Source organism: Polistes canadensis, unplaced genomic scaffold (genome assembly GCF_001313835.1).
Source record: "Polistes canadensis isolate GaletaPanama2010 unplaced genomic scaffold, ASM131383v1 scaffold_180, whole genome shotgun sequence".
NCBI lineage: Eukaryota > Metazoa > Arthropoda > Insecta > Hymenoptera > Vespidae > Polistes > Polistes canadensis.
Genome location: NW_014569727.1, coordinates 225,937 through 242,261, shown reverse-complemented (window position 1 = coordinate 242,261; position 16,325 = coordinate 225,937). Strand labels below are relative to the sequence as shown.

At 30.7% G+C, this 16,325-nt stretch overlaps 1 protein-coding gene across 4 annotated transcripts in view; it reads left to right on the top strand.

Annotated features, from left to right (window-relative positions):
* The window catches only part of LOC106789356 (protein numb), a 74,853-nt gene that overhangs the window by 38,487 nt on the left and 20,041 nt on the right, over window positions 1-16,325 (top strand). The window contains exon 1 of one of the 4 annotated variants that reach the window (XM_014753495.1): window positions 9,708-9,958. The exons of 2 other annotated variants lie outside the window; for them this stretch is intronic. In XM_014753495.1, coding sequence (XP_014608981.1) covers window positions 9,884-9,958 — 75 coding nt within the window. In that variant the 5' untranslated portion in view covers window positions 9,708-9,883. Of the gene's footprint in view, window positions 1-9,707; window positions 9,959-16,325 lie in introns of those variants that run through there. One more of the 4 variants, XM_014753493.1, reaches the window with a different exon arrangement.

The window sequence follows — 16,325 nt, the reverse complement described above, 5'->3', positions numbered from 1 at the left end:
AAGATGCACTATTTACACTGTTGCATTCTCTGACATTTTCTAAACTTTTACAGATTGTTTTATAACGCGAAAAGATACTCTACGCGTAGACAAAAGAATGTACTTTAATTTAATATAAGTTTTATTAAAATCTATATACTTTTAATATAAAAAATATTTACCAAAACTTTTCAAAGAAATAGCAAAGATGCACACTTAACAGCATTGCATTCTTTGACATTTTCTGAACTTTATGTGCAAAATTTATAACTCGACAAAGTATTGTACGCGTAGACTAAAGAGTGTACTTTAATTTAATATAAAAATCATTAAAATCCATTTGCTAAAAGTATAAAAAATATTTACCGTAACTTTTCAAAGAAATTGCAAAGATACACAATTTTCAGCATTGTATTCTCTGACATTTTTTCAACCTTTCCAAATTGATTTATAACTCAAAGGGGTATTCTACGCATAGACTAAAGAGTGTCCGTAAAAACCAAAATCAAAATTGAAGTAACGATTAATTCAAATAATCTGTTAAATTAAATTTAATTGTTACGTGTGTGTGTATCAATATAGAGTAAACACGCTTGCATTTTGTTTTTCTATAAATAAATAAATAAATAAATAAATTTAAAAAAATTGTATACGAATATATTTTCAACAGAATTTTTGTCAATCAATTAATTACAAATTCTTAACATGAATTTATTAATTCAAAAATCAAGCCTTTTAATATACACACACGCGTACACATTTTTATATAAAATTTTGAATTGATAAAATACAAGCTTTGAATTCGTTGAAATATTCTTTAGACACCTGGTATAGTTGATACGTATATATATATAAAAGTTTATATATAGTTTAAATGTATATTTGTGTACGCATGTATGTGGTAATATACGCACAAGGGAATAATAATAAGAGAACAAATCGAAAGAAAGAAGGTCGACCGAAATAGTTGGGCAAGCAAGCAAGCAAGCAAGCAAGCAAACAGCAGCCGGTCTTTGAACGAGACGAAAACTCGCGTCGTGACTTAAAACCAATGATATTTGTGGACTGTACTGAAATAAGGATCAAGGTCGTATACAAACAATCGAATAGGATCGATTAGTCGATATAAATAAAATAAAATTAATGTTAAATCACAATTGATTTGTTATATATTTCAAAGTATCTTCATTTTCATTATATTTCATCACGAATCGTTAAATAAATTTCAGTATTTTTACTTTATACGCGTATTATATTAATCGAACGATAAATCATTTGAAAAAAAAAAAAAAAAAAAAAAAAAAAAACTTGTCGTCATCAATTATTTATCGATAATCTCATTTTGATACAAATTAGAAGTTAGATAATAATATAAAATATTATGCTATAAAGTGTAATTATGTTAAGTATTATTAATGACATACGATGAATGATCGAACAGTTGATTTCACATTTTCATTGATCATATTTTAATCAATGATCTATCGTGAATCATTGATAAAAAGGGGATAGAGGCTCGGATATAATGAAAAGGAAAAAAAAAGAAAAAAGAAGAAAAATTGTTTTTTAATAATGAAATTTTTTTATATTACTTATGTGTTAAGATAAGAGCTTGTCACATAATTATGGGTAACTACTCTCCTTATGAAGAATTTTATGGCGTAGTTCTTACCTTATGGATACGATGGAAATAACCGATAAATAACATTAATTCGTTTACGATGATCTATAGTGTGAACAAAAACCATGCACACGCGATCCAGATATTTTAATCTTTATGTCTAATGTAAAAGTTTACAAGATTTTTTATGACCAGGCACCACCAAAAAAATCGATTAATATTAATACTCTTTATATTAAATAATATATTAATTATTTCTAATAATGAAACCTAAATAAACATTCACGATTAGGTTACTTAATTTTTCTTTTGTTTTTTGTTTTTACTTTATTACTATTAAACGTAACCATTGATCTCATAATGGTTTTAAGTATAATCAATTAGGATTATTTAAATAGGATTCGTCAAATATACTTTTATTATAAGATTTTTAAGATGAACTTACGTTGATTCCTGGGTTACAGGAAGTAAGGGAGTAGAGGGGGGAAATAAAGAAAAACAGATGTTGAGATTTCGTTTTCTGTTCGTCCTTACTTCGCGACGTGCCTTTTTCATGCCTGCGTGTCACGAAAAGTAAATCATGCGAGGCCAGCTGTCTGAAAAAAGATACTACTACTATATATACGTGGAGAACACCATAATGTAACAGTAGAGAGAATACACCATCGCCATTCACTCGAAGGTGAACTTTTCTTACGTGTACATCAAGATCCAAGATCGAAGAAGCAAGCAAGCAAGTTCGAGTTTACGAGGGACCCTAACTTGAATGGACATTTAAAACGTTTTTTGCTTATCTAATCTCGTGCAAGGATTAAACGTAACAGGAAGGGGTCTTTCTTTCTTTTTCTTTTTCTTTTTTTTCTTTTCCCAATCATTTTAAATGGATAATCGAGGAAAATACGTAACATTGTTTCTTGTCACAATTTTTTTTTCTTCTTTTTTTCTTACATTTGTTTAAAATGAATTTATGTAATTGGGGTTGTGTACGATCGAGTCAACCCTGAGGTGAAATATGATTTGCGAAAGGGTTGATTGTATTTATGCGTAGGTCGTATAAACATTACGAATTGGACGGGCTTCTTTGTAGTAATGCAATTATGCAATTAGATAGAATCGAGTCAAGGTTAATTCGAAAGTGTTTATATAAATGACTCACGAAACTGATCGCGAATACGAGTTGAGAATTTTGTATGGATAGAAGAAAAAAGAAAAAAAGATAATTTCAAATATAATTATATCAGAGATGTAGATAATAATTTAATTATTAATTGGAATATAATCTAAGAGAGAGAGAGAAAAATAAAACAACATCCACACGAAAGTTTGGGCAATTTTTATACAAGAAAATAATCAAGAAAACTATCTTCGACACGTTGTATAAAATATTTGTAAATGAAATTAATTAATAATAATTCTATAATTTGAATATTCGTGATTAAAAATAAAAAAAATCTCGCTACGATCCTACCGTATAATGAAATTAAATTGCACGCAAATTTGTTTAATGTTTTTTTTTCTTTTTTCATCTCGTTTGATTCATTTTTTTTTCTTTTTTTTTTTCTTTTTTTTTATTCTAACGAACGTATCGCGAAAATGCATGTCAGACCATTAAACGAAATGAGGAAGGGGGGCTGTGGGGGTGTATAAGGGTGGGATCATTAATAAGAGAAAGGGTACAAAAAAAACAAAAAAAAATGGCACGGTCTCGTACTCTTCGGTGTAATTCGGTGGCGGGAGAGGGGGGGTTGGTTGGTTGGGGGGTACGACAAAATTCATTTTTGCATTATTTTTCTCCAACACAACCAACAACCTTTCTATATTTGTTCCATTCTCATAAGAGGAATACCGTCACGACGTTTAAAAGTCATTTCGTTTAGAGAATGAAAAAAATTCTTATTACTTTTCATCGCGACAAAGTACATATACCTCGTTCTAATTTTTTTTTTTCTCATTTTTTTTTTTTTTTTTTTTTTTTTCATTCCTTCTTTATTTCTTTCCTTGAAATAAAAGATTCGCGTCCCTTTGGGGAAAACTTAAATGTATTTTTTTTTTTTTTCTTTCTTTTTTTTTTTTTTCTTTCTTCTTAATTAGAAAAGAATTATTGCATATCATAAAATTTTTCCTATCAACTCGTAACATTCTATCCATTTTAATTTCACTTTTCCCTTATCCCTTTTTTCTCTTGTGTTTGTTAAAACTTTTCTCGTTTAATAAAACGCATTTTTGTTTTAATGAGAAACACAAGCGGCATTTATTTTTTATTCGAAGTTTTATCAAAAAAAAAAAGAAAAAAAAAAAAAATACACAAATCAACTTTTCAACAAACTTACTTTTTACTTTAAGATGCAATCAAATTTAAACTATTCATCTTATAAAACCTTGTATCCGTATTTTTCATTTTAATTGTTTTTTTTTCTTTTCTTTTTTTCTTTTTCTTTCTTTTCTTTACCTTTATCCGCGTTGTGTATTTTTTTGCGATAAACTTAATGATGCGAACTTAATGCGAATACTCGGTTACGAATTTGTTCCAAATTTACTTCTTTTCTTTTTTTTATTATTTTCTATTTGATTCCTTCCTTCATTTATAAAAATAAAAATTACAAAATGGTACACGTGGATAATATAGACGTCAAATATTTCACAAACAAAGTCAGTCATCCTCGTTTATTTCATATTTGTTTTCGATTGTAATAAAAATCAAACCCAACAGTGTAAGCCCATTTCTGTTTTCCCCCATTATCTTTTTTTTTTTATTTTTCTTTCAATTGCAACGAACTTGTTGCAAATCGATGAGAGATGATCGTTTCTCGTTCTTTTTATTACTTTTTCTTTTTTTTTTTTTTTTTTCGCAAAAGTCTTATTCAAAAAGTAAGAAGAAGAAGGCGCCTACTTCAAAATATTCTCTCCATCTCTTTCTATATTTCTCTTTCATTCTTGGTAGCGTCTCTTAGCAGATGTACGACCATTTGCCATGGCAGCTGCTATCCCCCCATCACTAGAAAGAACACCACCGTAAACCACGGTCACCAAACCCCCGTAGTATTACATCAAACACGTGTCTCAACGATTTTTCTCTCTCTCTCTCTTTTTTTTTTTTTTCTTTTTTATTTTATTTCCAACAAATTTCGTAACAATTAATTGTTTATTAAATCCAAAATATTTCAAATCTAATTAGATGGGTTATTGAAAAAATTCGTTTAATCGCAAACATCGAGATTATATATTTTAGTTAAAACCAGCAATGGTGTGATTCGGTTGGTAGAAAACAACAGTTCGTCCTTGCGATGACCGATCCAGTGAAAAAACCGGTTTCCCTTGACTGGAGTGTAACGACTGAGAATGTTCAGGGCCCTTGGAAAGTAGAAATACGAGCCTGGTTTCTTCCCGTTGAGCCTTTAGTCAAAGGTACTGGCCTTTTTCTTTCTCTCTCTCTCTCTCTTTCCCTGTTAAATGGGGTTTATGTTTAAGTTCGAGAAGGAAACACTGCTAAGAGGTTTATGCCCTTTCAGGGATACTCCGAGGATGATTTCCGGAATTGTTTAAATAAATTTATCAATTTATTCATACAAATCTAACTCGTGTATTAAATAATTGGCAAAAACCTGTTTTAGACAAATCCAAAAAATTCATTTATCTTTTCATCATGAAATCGATCAAATAGATAAAATAACATCGTTAAATGTATCTCTAAATAAGCTTTAATTATATTACAATGAAACAACCAACTAATCACTGTGCAATGAACTGACTTGCAAATACAATATTTTAACAAAATCGTTAATGCATTCGTCATATTTTAAAGATTATATTTATAACAACATGACATTGTACTAAAAATAATTCTTCAAACTATCCAACACACACGTATAATTAACAAACTAACAATAATTATCTGTGAACTTGAACACAAATATGATTTTAAATAATAATCATACAAATTATATATCGATAAACACATATACATATCTACACTATACTGAATACATTGGCTACGAGACCTCCCCTTATTCCCCATGGCCCCGTTCCCTGTTATTGGTTTCAGTGATAAAAATAAGCAAAAGTAATGGGGTTAATGGTAATGTATCGGTGTTAAAGTTAGTTGGTATGAAAGGAATAGGGCCCAAACGGGGACTGTCTCGTCCCTGAAGCAAAAGGTAGAGGGGTGCGGGGTAGGGGAGAGGGTAGGGTAGAAGGAACAGGACCCGTTCGAGTCTTGGCATTCGTGTCCGGTGTTTCGTCAGGGGGGGGTTCTCTTGCACGGGTTTCTCGAGTCTCTGTCGGTGTCGTTGGACGTTTGCTTGACCTGTTATATATGTGTGTGTGTAATATTCCTATTACTCGAATCATTTATCAACACTCTAAACGATTCCTTCATATTTTGAAATTTTTTTAATTATCATGGTGAAAATGTGACGATTGATTTTGGTTTTTATTCGAATATTTCTGAACATTTCGTTCGGAATAATACGCGAATTAACAAACGTATTGCGTTTATCATTCATCATTCCAATACGAAAACGCGTGTGACTATAATTAATTTGGATTAATTTAAATTTGGAGGGAGAGGAAAAAAAACGGACAAATAAATGGAAAATCAAACGAATTGAAGGAATGGAATTTGTTGGATGTCGTGGATAAAAATAAGAAAGAGAGAAATCTTTCATATTCGAAAGTATATATCCCCCCGTGCCTTGGAATCGAAATTTTACCTGAAGCTTAAAAGATAAACCGAAAAAGGTTCACCAGGTGGCGCGAGAAACGACCCGACCGTTCGTCGGCATCTCGTTTTTCTTTTTTTCCATTTGAATTTTGTCTCATTTTCGAATACCCAACATTCCCCGTTTGCGGGGTGAAAATATTTTTGGAATAAATCAAATCTGAAAAAATATTACGCTGTTTAATTATTTCTCTACTTTTCTTCGTTTGGATAATACGAAAGAAAACTAGACGGAGATAGAAAGAGAGTGAGTGAGAATGAGAAAGTGTGTGTGTGTGTGTGTATTGAAAATAAAATAAAATAAAATAAAGATAGATAACACACAAGAGTATTTCCGAGTTCCGGTGGGGTCGACGGAAGTATCGGAGCGTGACCGTGGTAGTTCTAACGGAAAAACGTGGGAACTATAGTAACCGTACTTCACCGATCCCATCATCATCATCATCATCGTCATCGTCATCGTCATCATCAACATTATTGTCGTCGTTGGTTAATCGAAGAAAATGGAAAAAACTGGAAAATCAAATCAATCGAAAATACAATCGAAATTACAATTACGAAAAGATATCAAAAAGATATTATTATTATCACATTAAAATGAACATTTATTCGAAGATAAAATTGTGTTAATTGTGTAATATCGATAACAATTATCTTAGATAATTGTGTTAATGAAGAAATAAGAGAAATTAAATGAAATAAGTAAGAAGAATAATAATTGGAAAGTGTGTTACGCGATTCACAGACTCCTTTTACTTCTGTACCCCTACCCCCATAACTTCAACCACGTTTCTTTTCACTCTTTCGTATCTTTTTTTTTTCCTTTCAGTCATCGCGATATGTGGTGCACGGTTAATTAGTCTGCGTTTTAAATTAAACGCTAAGGTCAATCGAATTAAACGCCAGTGGGCAAAGCTTAACGCGCGTTAAACTCATTCAAAAGTCAATGAGAGTTAAAAGAAACACTGTGAGAGTAACGAGTAAAAACGAACGGGGTTATCATCATCATCATCATCATCATCGTCGTCGTCATCGTCGTCTTCGTCGTTAAATGTCACGGATCGATTCTTTCTTTTACTTCGATGTGTGGTGTTTGATTTTTTTCTTTTTTCTTTCTTTCTTCGCATTGGAAAGAAAATTACGAACAAATTGCGCAAATATGAAATTCCTATAAGAAAAATCAAAGAGCATAATTTCTTGTTTGTTTGTTTTGTAATCGACAAGAATTTGATTCGTTCGAATGGTCAACAGGAAGAAGTTGAAGAAATTTGAATCGTTAAAAATCGTAGATCATTTTTTCTTTCTTCGTTTTTTTTTTTTTTTCTAAGAAAAACGAAACGAGAGGATAAAATTATCGAATGGACAAACAATTTAATTGTTACCGATAATCGAATAATTAAACAAATCTATGAGATGATCGTTGAATAATAATCGATCAAAAATAGTTAACCGAAGAACGAAAGAGATAACAGAAAAAAGAAAACAAGAAAACAAAAGGATTCAAGTTTGGATTGGTTAAACGTAAGAGTTTAAAAATACATTTTACCGATTACTGAATCGGCATTATAATCATTGAAAAGCAAGTTTTACCTACCATCAAAGGTATTCTAGCAACCAACTGAGAGAGAAAACAAGCAATACCAAACCATAAAAGAAAAGGAAAGAAGATAGTTTGAGCCCACTTCGTTCTCAGTTCTGTAGAATCATCAGAAACTGGGCTGACGTCAGATTGGAAGGGTAACCCAGTAAGATTTGTAGTATTCTTGTTAATCTCGTTAAAGGAAAGGAAACGAAAATCAAATTAAATCAAGCAAAGAAGAAGAAGAAGCAGAAGAAGAAAGAATAAAAGAAAAAAGAAAAAGAATACACTAATACTAATACTAGTAGTATACTTTATTCATCTGGAAACGTATGGTTCACGTTTACCTTTTTACCACTGGCCGGTTTTGAAAAACGTAGTAGAACGCGTCGTGTTGCCGGCCATGTTGTCCGAACCAAGCAAATGCTTTTTCTGTCTAACTGCTAAGCGTAACTCTTGAATTCTTTCTCTGTCTCCTCAGTCTCACTAACTCAAACACACACGCTCACTCACACGTTTATAGATAATCTTCGTGTATCTCTTCTTGAAAAGTAAAACGTGTAAAAAGTTTGTCGTTGATGCAAGCCAGCATTGGTGGTGGTGGTGGTGGTGGTGACTGTAGTGATGGTAGTAGTAGTGATAGATAGTAGTGATGGTGTTGGTGGTGGTGATGTCTACGTAGAAACGTCATCGTGATCGTCGACCTTCGTCATCGATCGGACGGGGGAGGGAGAAGAGAAGTAGCAGAAGAAGAAGAAGAGGAGGAGGAGGAAGTTGCGAGGGTGGTAGTGGGGTAGTAGTGATCATCGTTCTGCTACTAGTCGTGTGTGTCATCGTAATAGTAATAGTAATAGTAGTTAATATTGGTGTTGAAACGTGTTTTAATGCTTGTGTGTTAACAAACGCATAGAAAAAGAAGAAGAAGAAGAAGAATATTACTCGACAACTCATCGTGTGTCGAGTTAGGTGAACGGTGAGAAAACTAAGAAGGGAAGGGGAACCGAAAGGAGTGGTGAGGGGGAGGGAGGGAGGGAAGAGGTGGCCTCCTCGTGTCGTGAAAACGAACGATGCTCAAGACTGGTGGTGTTACCGTCGTTCTCGTCAGACCTTACGAAGTCTCGCGATGGAAGTCGGCCGTTTCGTGACGATTCGTCGCGTACGGTCGACCGTCAAGAAACCTATAAGGTTTTTTTTTCTTTATAAATCATTAAATTAAGAAATTTTTTACCGGGCGCGAGAATTAACTCTTTTATCAACGTGATTCGTCGAATTTTTGTTGGTCCCCACATTTATTTTCGAGTAAATAATTTTTCCTTTCGTGACAATACCACCACGCGTTCTCCAATTGCATTCTCATCCTTTAATCACGCTTTCACCGTTTCCTGTGTTATTTTTGTTGTTGTTGTTTTCTTCTTCTACTTAATCTTCTTTTCTTAATATAATTTTTCTATTTCGTCTCAATACACGTGTGTTTGGATAAATACGATCAGTGTACGCGTGTGTGTATTTGTTTGTGCGGGGTTGGGAGGGGGGGGTGGGGAGGGGAGAAGGTTTATTTAATCAATCGACCAGTGCAACCAACTATTTTTATTCAAGTGACTCGAAACTAAAAATAAAAGTAAGAAAGATTTGTGTTCGATTTAAAGAAGACTAATATTAATCCTGTTATATTTTTAAGGATTTTGTTTTTATCATTCGGTAATGGAAAATTATTATTCTCACCATAGTGCGTGATTTTGGGAAGAATTTGTGATAAGATAAGACGATTCTAGAGGTGTTCTTGTTTTTTTTTTTTCTTTTTCTTTCTTCTTTCACAATCGAATATACTTTTATTATATTTTTCGGTACTTTTAAAAGTGGAATAAGGGTGAGGAAAAAAGAAAAGCTTGTCTTATTCTTATTCTTCCTCGGTTGTGTTGTTTCGATACTCGACGCTTTTACACGCTACTGCGCGTTGTGAAAACATCAGTGTACACGAAGAAGAGAAATGGGAAACCACCCGTCCGCCCACCAACCGCTCGAGAGGGCTACCAGCCATGCTGGAAATGGTCTTCGTCTTTCGGTATGTTCAACGTATTCCTCCCCCCACCCAGCCCCCTTTCTTCCTCTTCGACTTTAATTCTTGTTTCTTTTTTTTTTTTTTTCACATGCCGATTTCCATCCTTTCAATCCGATAATTTATCCAATTCTCGTCCCATACTCCAATAAAAATTTTTCCCGTAGAAAATTCACGAAACTAATTTCTAATTTTATTTCATTTCAATACTTTTCCTTATTTTTAATTGTCAAAAATCCTTATTTTTCTTTCCCCCCCCCCCTCTCAAATTCCAACATTTTTTTTGTTGATGTGTAACGTCGTTCAATCGATCAAATATTTTTGATAATAATAATAATTAATTAATTACCGATTATATCGTATTAAATTGAATTCGTGCTCGATATAATAATATTGTTTTTTTTTATATATATATATATATAACGAATATAAAAAGTGTTCGCTAACACGATTCGTGAAAATCAAATTTCATTTCTTTTTAGCACCGGTTTTTCAGGTTTTGAATTTGGGACGACTGAATATAAGCCAACGTGGGCGTATCCCCTCGTAATTTATTAATAATCATTCTGACAAAAGATGAAGACGTTTCTTTAACGAAACTATAAATAATGTTCAACATAATTATTGTTATATCAGTCATTAAGTTTTACAAATGATTATGTTTATTATTGATAAAACAATAATTTTTATCTATGAATATGTTACTTTAATGAGAACTTGTGTCACACATTTTTTTTTTTTACACAACATATTTAATAGAAAATATTTTTCTTAGAACGTGACGTCATTGACTTGTACGATCTCTCTCTCTCTCTCTCTCTCTCTCTCTTTCTTTTTATATTCGTTTCTTTCTTTGAATATTTATTATAAGAGGTTCCCCTTTGTCCTGTGTACAGAATTCTTGATAGTACACTGCGGAATGTCTTTTGACGAACATACTATGCGACCGTTATATAACGTTGTATTACTGTCGACATTGTTCACATCTTTATCACTCTATCTCTCTCCCTCAAATATTAATTCCTTGTTCTAATCGATCGAATATTAAATCATCAAGAGAGAGAGAGAGAGAGAGAGAGAGAGAGAGAAATAGGGGGAGTGAGATTGTTCGAATGATTGAGAAATATATTGTTGAAAATAATTTCATTGAACGATTTAATTCGATTGAATATAATTTCATTTATTCACATTTACAGCGCTAATATATAATAACAAATTTACGAATATATAAATTGTATGAAAAATTTCATTAATTTTGTGAAAGAAAATACGCAAGATTTCCGATTTTAACGTTTAATTATCGTTATTGAAAAATTTCCTGCAAACGTTGAGAAAATAAGGTCGGAAAGTTTAATCAAAGTTTTCAAACGATTCACTCGTCGAAGGTTGGGATGTCATAAATCAGTTACAGGGTCAATTTAAACAGTCACATTTCCCTAACGATTAACTGAGAATAGAGAATTTGTTTCTATGACGATAAGAATTTAAAACTAACGTTAAAATTACGTTGATACGTTACGATTATTACTTTTCTATAATGTTATATAATTATTATTTTATCTGTACACTTTCATGTTCATATTTATTGCAAATATATTTTTTCGTCAGATAAGAAATACTTCTTCGTTAACGTAAAAATAAAAAAACGTCCAGTAAAAAAAGTTACTTAACGTTGAACCTACCACTTATGGTCGAATGACGCGCGTCCTGTAATTTGTACAAAAAAAAAAAAATAAAAAGAAGAAAAAGAAAAGAAAATGAGATAAAAATTGATTAAAATATAATATAATACACATTATTCGTTTTTTCAAAGAAAAGATAAATATTTCGTTCGCACAATCCAATTGGCAGAAAAATTGTATTCAAATTGTTTTGAAATCGCGTTCATTTGAACAAAAAATAAACATATATATATCAAAATATATAAATAGTATAAAAAAATAAATATTACGAAAAGTGTCCTTAGATAAAGTGTTAATCTCAATCAATAAGTATTATAACATTTATTCTAATTGTGAGTTAAAAACAAGCCAAAAAAAATGGTCATGTAAAACCTAATGTAATTCGATGTAATCTACTATCTCGAGTTTGTTAACGAAAGTATAGCAAGTTAAATAAATCATTGTAATTCTTAGTCGAATAGGTATATTCACGTTGTTAAAACATTTCAACTGGCAAGTTTTAAAGCTGACAATGAAAGAGAGAGAGAGAGAGAGAGAGAGAGAGAGAGAGAGAGAGAGAAACAACATACTTAGCCTTCCTCCTGGCTGCTTTTCGAAATGTTTATTTTTATCGTAGATTGAAAAAGAAAGAAAGAAAGAAAGAAAGAGGAAGCTTTTAACCGGTAGCTTTTACAGGAGCTCACATTTTAATCCCAGTTTAGACGATGCATCGTTTTTGTATGGTTTATAAATTCAGGGACGAAGAAAAAAGTGGACTAAGAGTATACAGAATGGATGGGTTGAATAAGAAAAGGGATATTATTTTGAAATAAACTGCTGTTCCTCCCTTTAACCCCCCCCCCCCCTACAGCCCCACTCATCTTCCTTACTTCATCGTTTTCGTGTATATGTTGTTGTTGTTGTTCTTGTTGTTGTGTTAACTTACTGTGCAATTTAATTACATGGCGTTTGTTACGCGCACTAATTAGAGAAATTACCTATCTGTCGTGTTTCCCTTCGCAAAACCCTTCCCCCTTTCACTAATCACCCCTTTCCCCTCTTTTCTCCTCATCTTGGATCAACTTAATCGACGATCGATCGGTCGTGTATGTATGTACCTTTACTTCTCTTACCTATATAACAAACGTATAATATATTTTTTTATCTTACCGATCTGTGACTCGTCAATTTGTTTCTTTTTTTTTCTTCCAACGACCCCTTATTTTCTCTCGTTACGGTAAAAAATTTCATTTTGATGTAACATTATTATTACTTTATTTGTTTTTTTTTTTTTTTTTTTTTTTTTTTTTTTTATTTTTTTTTTTTTTTTTTTTGGTATTATTATTTTTCGTTCAAACTGCAATTACATTTCGAGATCATTTCTGTGTCGTGTAAGAAAAGAAAAAAAAGCTTGTAAATGTTNTATAATATATTTTTTTATCTTACCGATCTGTGACTCGTCAATTTGTTTCTTTTTTTTTCTTCCAACGACCCCTTATTTTCTCTCGTTACGGTAAAGTAGTTTAGGTATAGAAAATATGATAACGAGTCGAATTCGTTTTTATAATTTTTTTTTTTTTTTTTTTTTTCTTTTTTTGGTATTATTATTTTTCGTTCAAACTGCAATTACATTTCGAGATCATTTCTGTGTCGTGTAAGAAAAGAAAAAAAAGCTTGTAAATGTTGTTGTTTTTTTTTTGGTTACGTGAAATATGATTTAGATTTTTTTACTAATGAAGGATATTATACATTTACGAATTACACACGTTAGTAAGATATATTATTTTTTAATAATACAAACCAATTTCTATTTTGTTTCCTCCCCTTTATAATAGAAATGGAAAAAAATTTATCTCCCACGGGGGGATTTAAAAGGTGATACGTAAAGGGTAGAAAAGAAAAAAGAAATTTGTGGTTATCCTTTGAGGTTGTATTTCAGGAAATATTTCTTTGCGTACCTTTGGATTTTCTTTTGAGCGAATGTATGTGTCTACTTTATGTGTGTGTGTGTGTGTGTGTGTGTGTGTAGTTGGAACGTCTGGAAAACGTTGCGGTCAAAAGCAGAAAAGCTTTAACATCGTGAATTTCTCGGTAGAAGAACAAAGTTCAATTTTACGACAACGATGAGTAAGAGGAGTGGGTTACAAGGGGGTGGAGGAGGAGGAAGAGGAGGAGTTCTTGATGGATTTGCGGATTTGCTTCGTTGAAATATTTCAAAGTCGTGTTATCGTTTTTGTTATATGCTCGTCGTCTATTAATATTCCTGTTAAACAATTTTCCTTTTTCCTTGTGCATAGACTTTTTTTTGTCTTTTTTTATTATCGAGAAAAAGATACTCTGTAAAAACATAAAAGAGAGAGAGATGATCGTAAAACTATCAGCAAATATTTCACCGTAAGATTATTGTTATGATTCGGGTTTTCGTAAACGCGAGGATTGTGATCAAAATCTTGAAACATTTTAACATTGATTTTAACATGGTTATGATACTTGGGAAATACTTGAATTGATTATGTTTTTCATGTTAACAATTTGTAATTTATATTAATTTGTTCTAGATATTTATTCATTTATTTATTTATATTTTAGCATATCGGAATCGTTGATTATAATAATACACGTGTAAGGAAACGTGTTAACAAACATAAGACACAACAGAGATAATCGAATTTATATTATTATATTATTTCAATGATTATTGTCAATTTTTGATTATTAGCCATCTGTATTTGTCGCGTTTGATTGTTCAGTAAAATGAATTATATAATATATATATATATTTCTATAAATAATATAATAAAAATATTATATTATCCTATAACTTTGGAATGTATAATTTATGATGATTTTAAATAAGATACTATAACAATGTAGGTCAGTTATTAAATAATTGGTAGGTGGTGCTGTTATCATGTTCGTCGTTCGATTAATCAGAATTTCAAAACAGTTGCTCATTGGAAATCATCATGATACATCATATTTTTTATACGATTAAATGTATAACATACAATATAAATAAGAAAGATAAAAAAAAAAAAGAAAAAATATTCGATAAGTATGAAAGAAAGTATGAAATATATATTATGGGGGATAAACGATACTTATTAATTCTGGAATTTAACATGCGAATTCCTCGTTAATTAGTATATCGATTTTTGCAAAGGGAACTACTAACTTGATTAATATCGTTTTAACTGTAATACCTTGATACACATTGTCACGAAAATTTAATCAACTAACCGACACGTTGTATAACAAGACATTAACATCCGTAATAAATAATCGATCGCGATGTCATCGGGATTACTTGTTGGAATAATTAAGTAGGATGATTTTCTATCATGTTCATTTCATTTAAATAGATATGTGTGTGTGTGTGTGTGTGGGTTTATGTGTTTCTGTGTATAAGTAAATGATACAGTGAGTTTCAAAAATATTCGAATAAAATATTACACATTGAACTTGTTTCTTATAAATTTGTACTTTATCCAATTATTATTTTACATGACTTTTATTATTATGGATAAAAAATAAATTTATAACAAAACAAAACAAATTGTATATGTTTAATAAAAAAAATATATATATAAAAATACCAAAGATGATTTATAAACGATCGAATGATAATTTTGTGTCAATTGAATTAGTATTGTAGGTAGAATGTATTAAATATTTTTGAACATAACTGTAGTACACTTTCCCATCGTAAGTTATTTGTCGTGGATACTTTGATAAAGGAAAAAAAATCATATATAACTAAGTATATAAATAATTTACCCACATATATATATATATGAACATCTGTTATGTATATATATATATAATCTTTCAAGTACACCACCGTTCATTTCTTATCTTGATCGTGTGAAATATTTGAATGATTGATTAACACATTCTAATGCAATTATTTCTTATTTTTCTTTGGTGAAAACTCAATATTTCAAGGTTTCAGTATATATATATATATCATTTTAATAGTATATAAGATACATTTTAGTATCTCACGTTCTCATTAATCATGACCATAAGTTTGTTAAAAAGATGAGTTAAAGAATAAGATAAACAACAAAACATAATATATATATTAAATATATATAAAATTATATATATTATATATTATAAAATATAATTATTTTATAATATATAAATAAATATTTATGGTAGTGTTGGACTAATGTCTGACTGTTATAAACTTATTATTTCGTTCAAAGGAAAGAGAGAAAGAAATAGCAGCACTTTCGAACGAGTTAAGTCACTCGAACGTTGACTTACGCATATAAGCGTTCAAACAGGTTTTTCACGACAAGAGAGAAATCTCTCCGCGTGTGTTCAAGCCAAACTTCTTCTTTAACTTCAATACAAATCTTTTGTCATTTAGATCGCATGTTAATACGAACAGAACAAAAAAATTTATGCTTTTGACATTTTGAAAAAGAAAAGAAAAGAAAAGAAGAAAAAGAAAAACAAGATTTGATGGTCAATTTTTAAAGATTATATTTTATTTTTATTTCTTTTTTTCATATGTAAATATGTAAACAGTAAGTTTTATTATAATATTAAAAAATAAGTTTGTGATATTATTTTTTTTTAATGAAATTTTATTCAACATTTCAACTCCGTGTGTTTCAGTGATAAATAAAATATACTTTAAGAAAATTCATATTATTTCTCAATTATATATACTGGGGGGAGGGGGTTATTTTTATAATTAA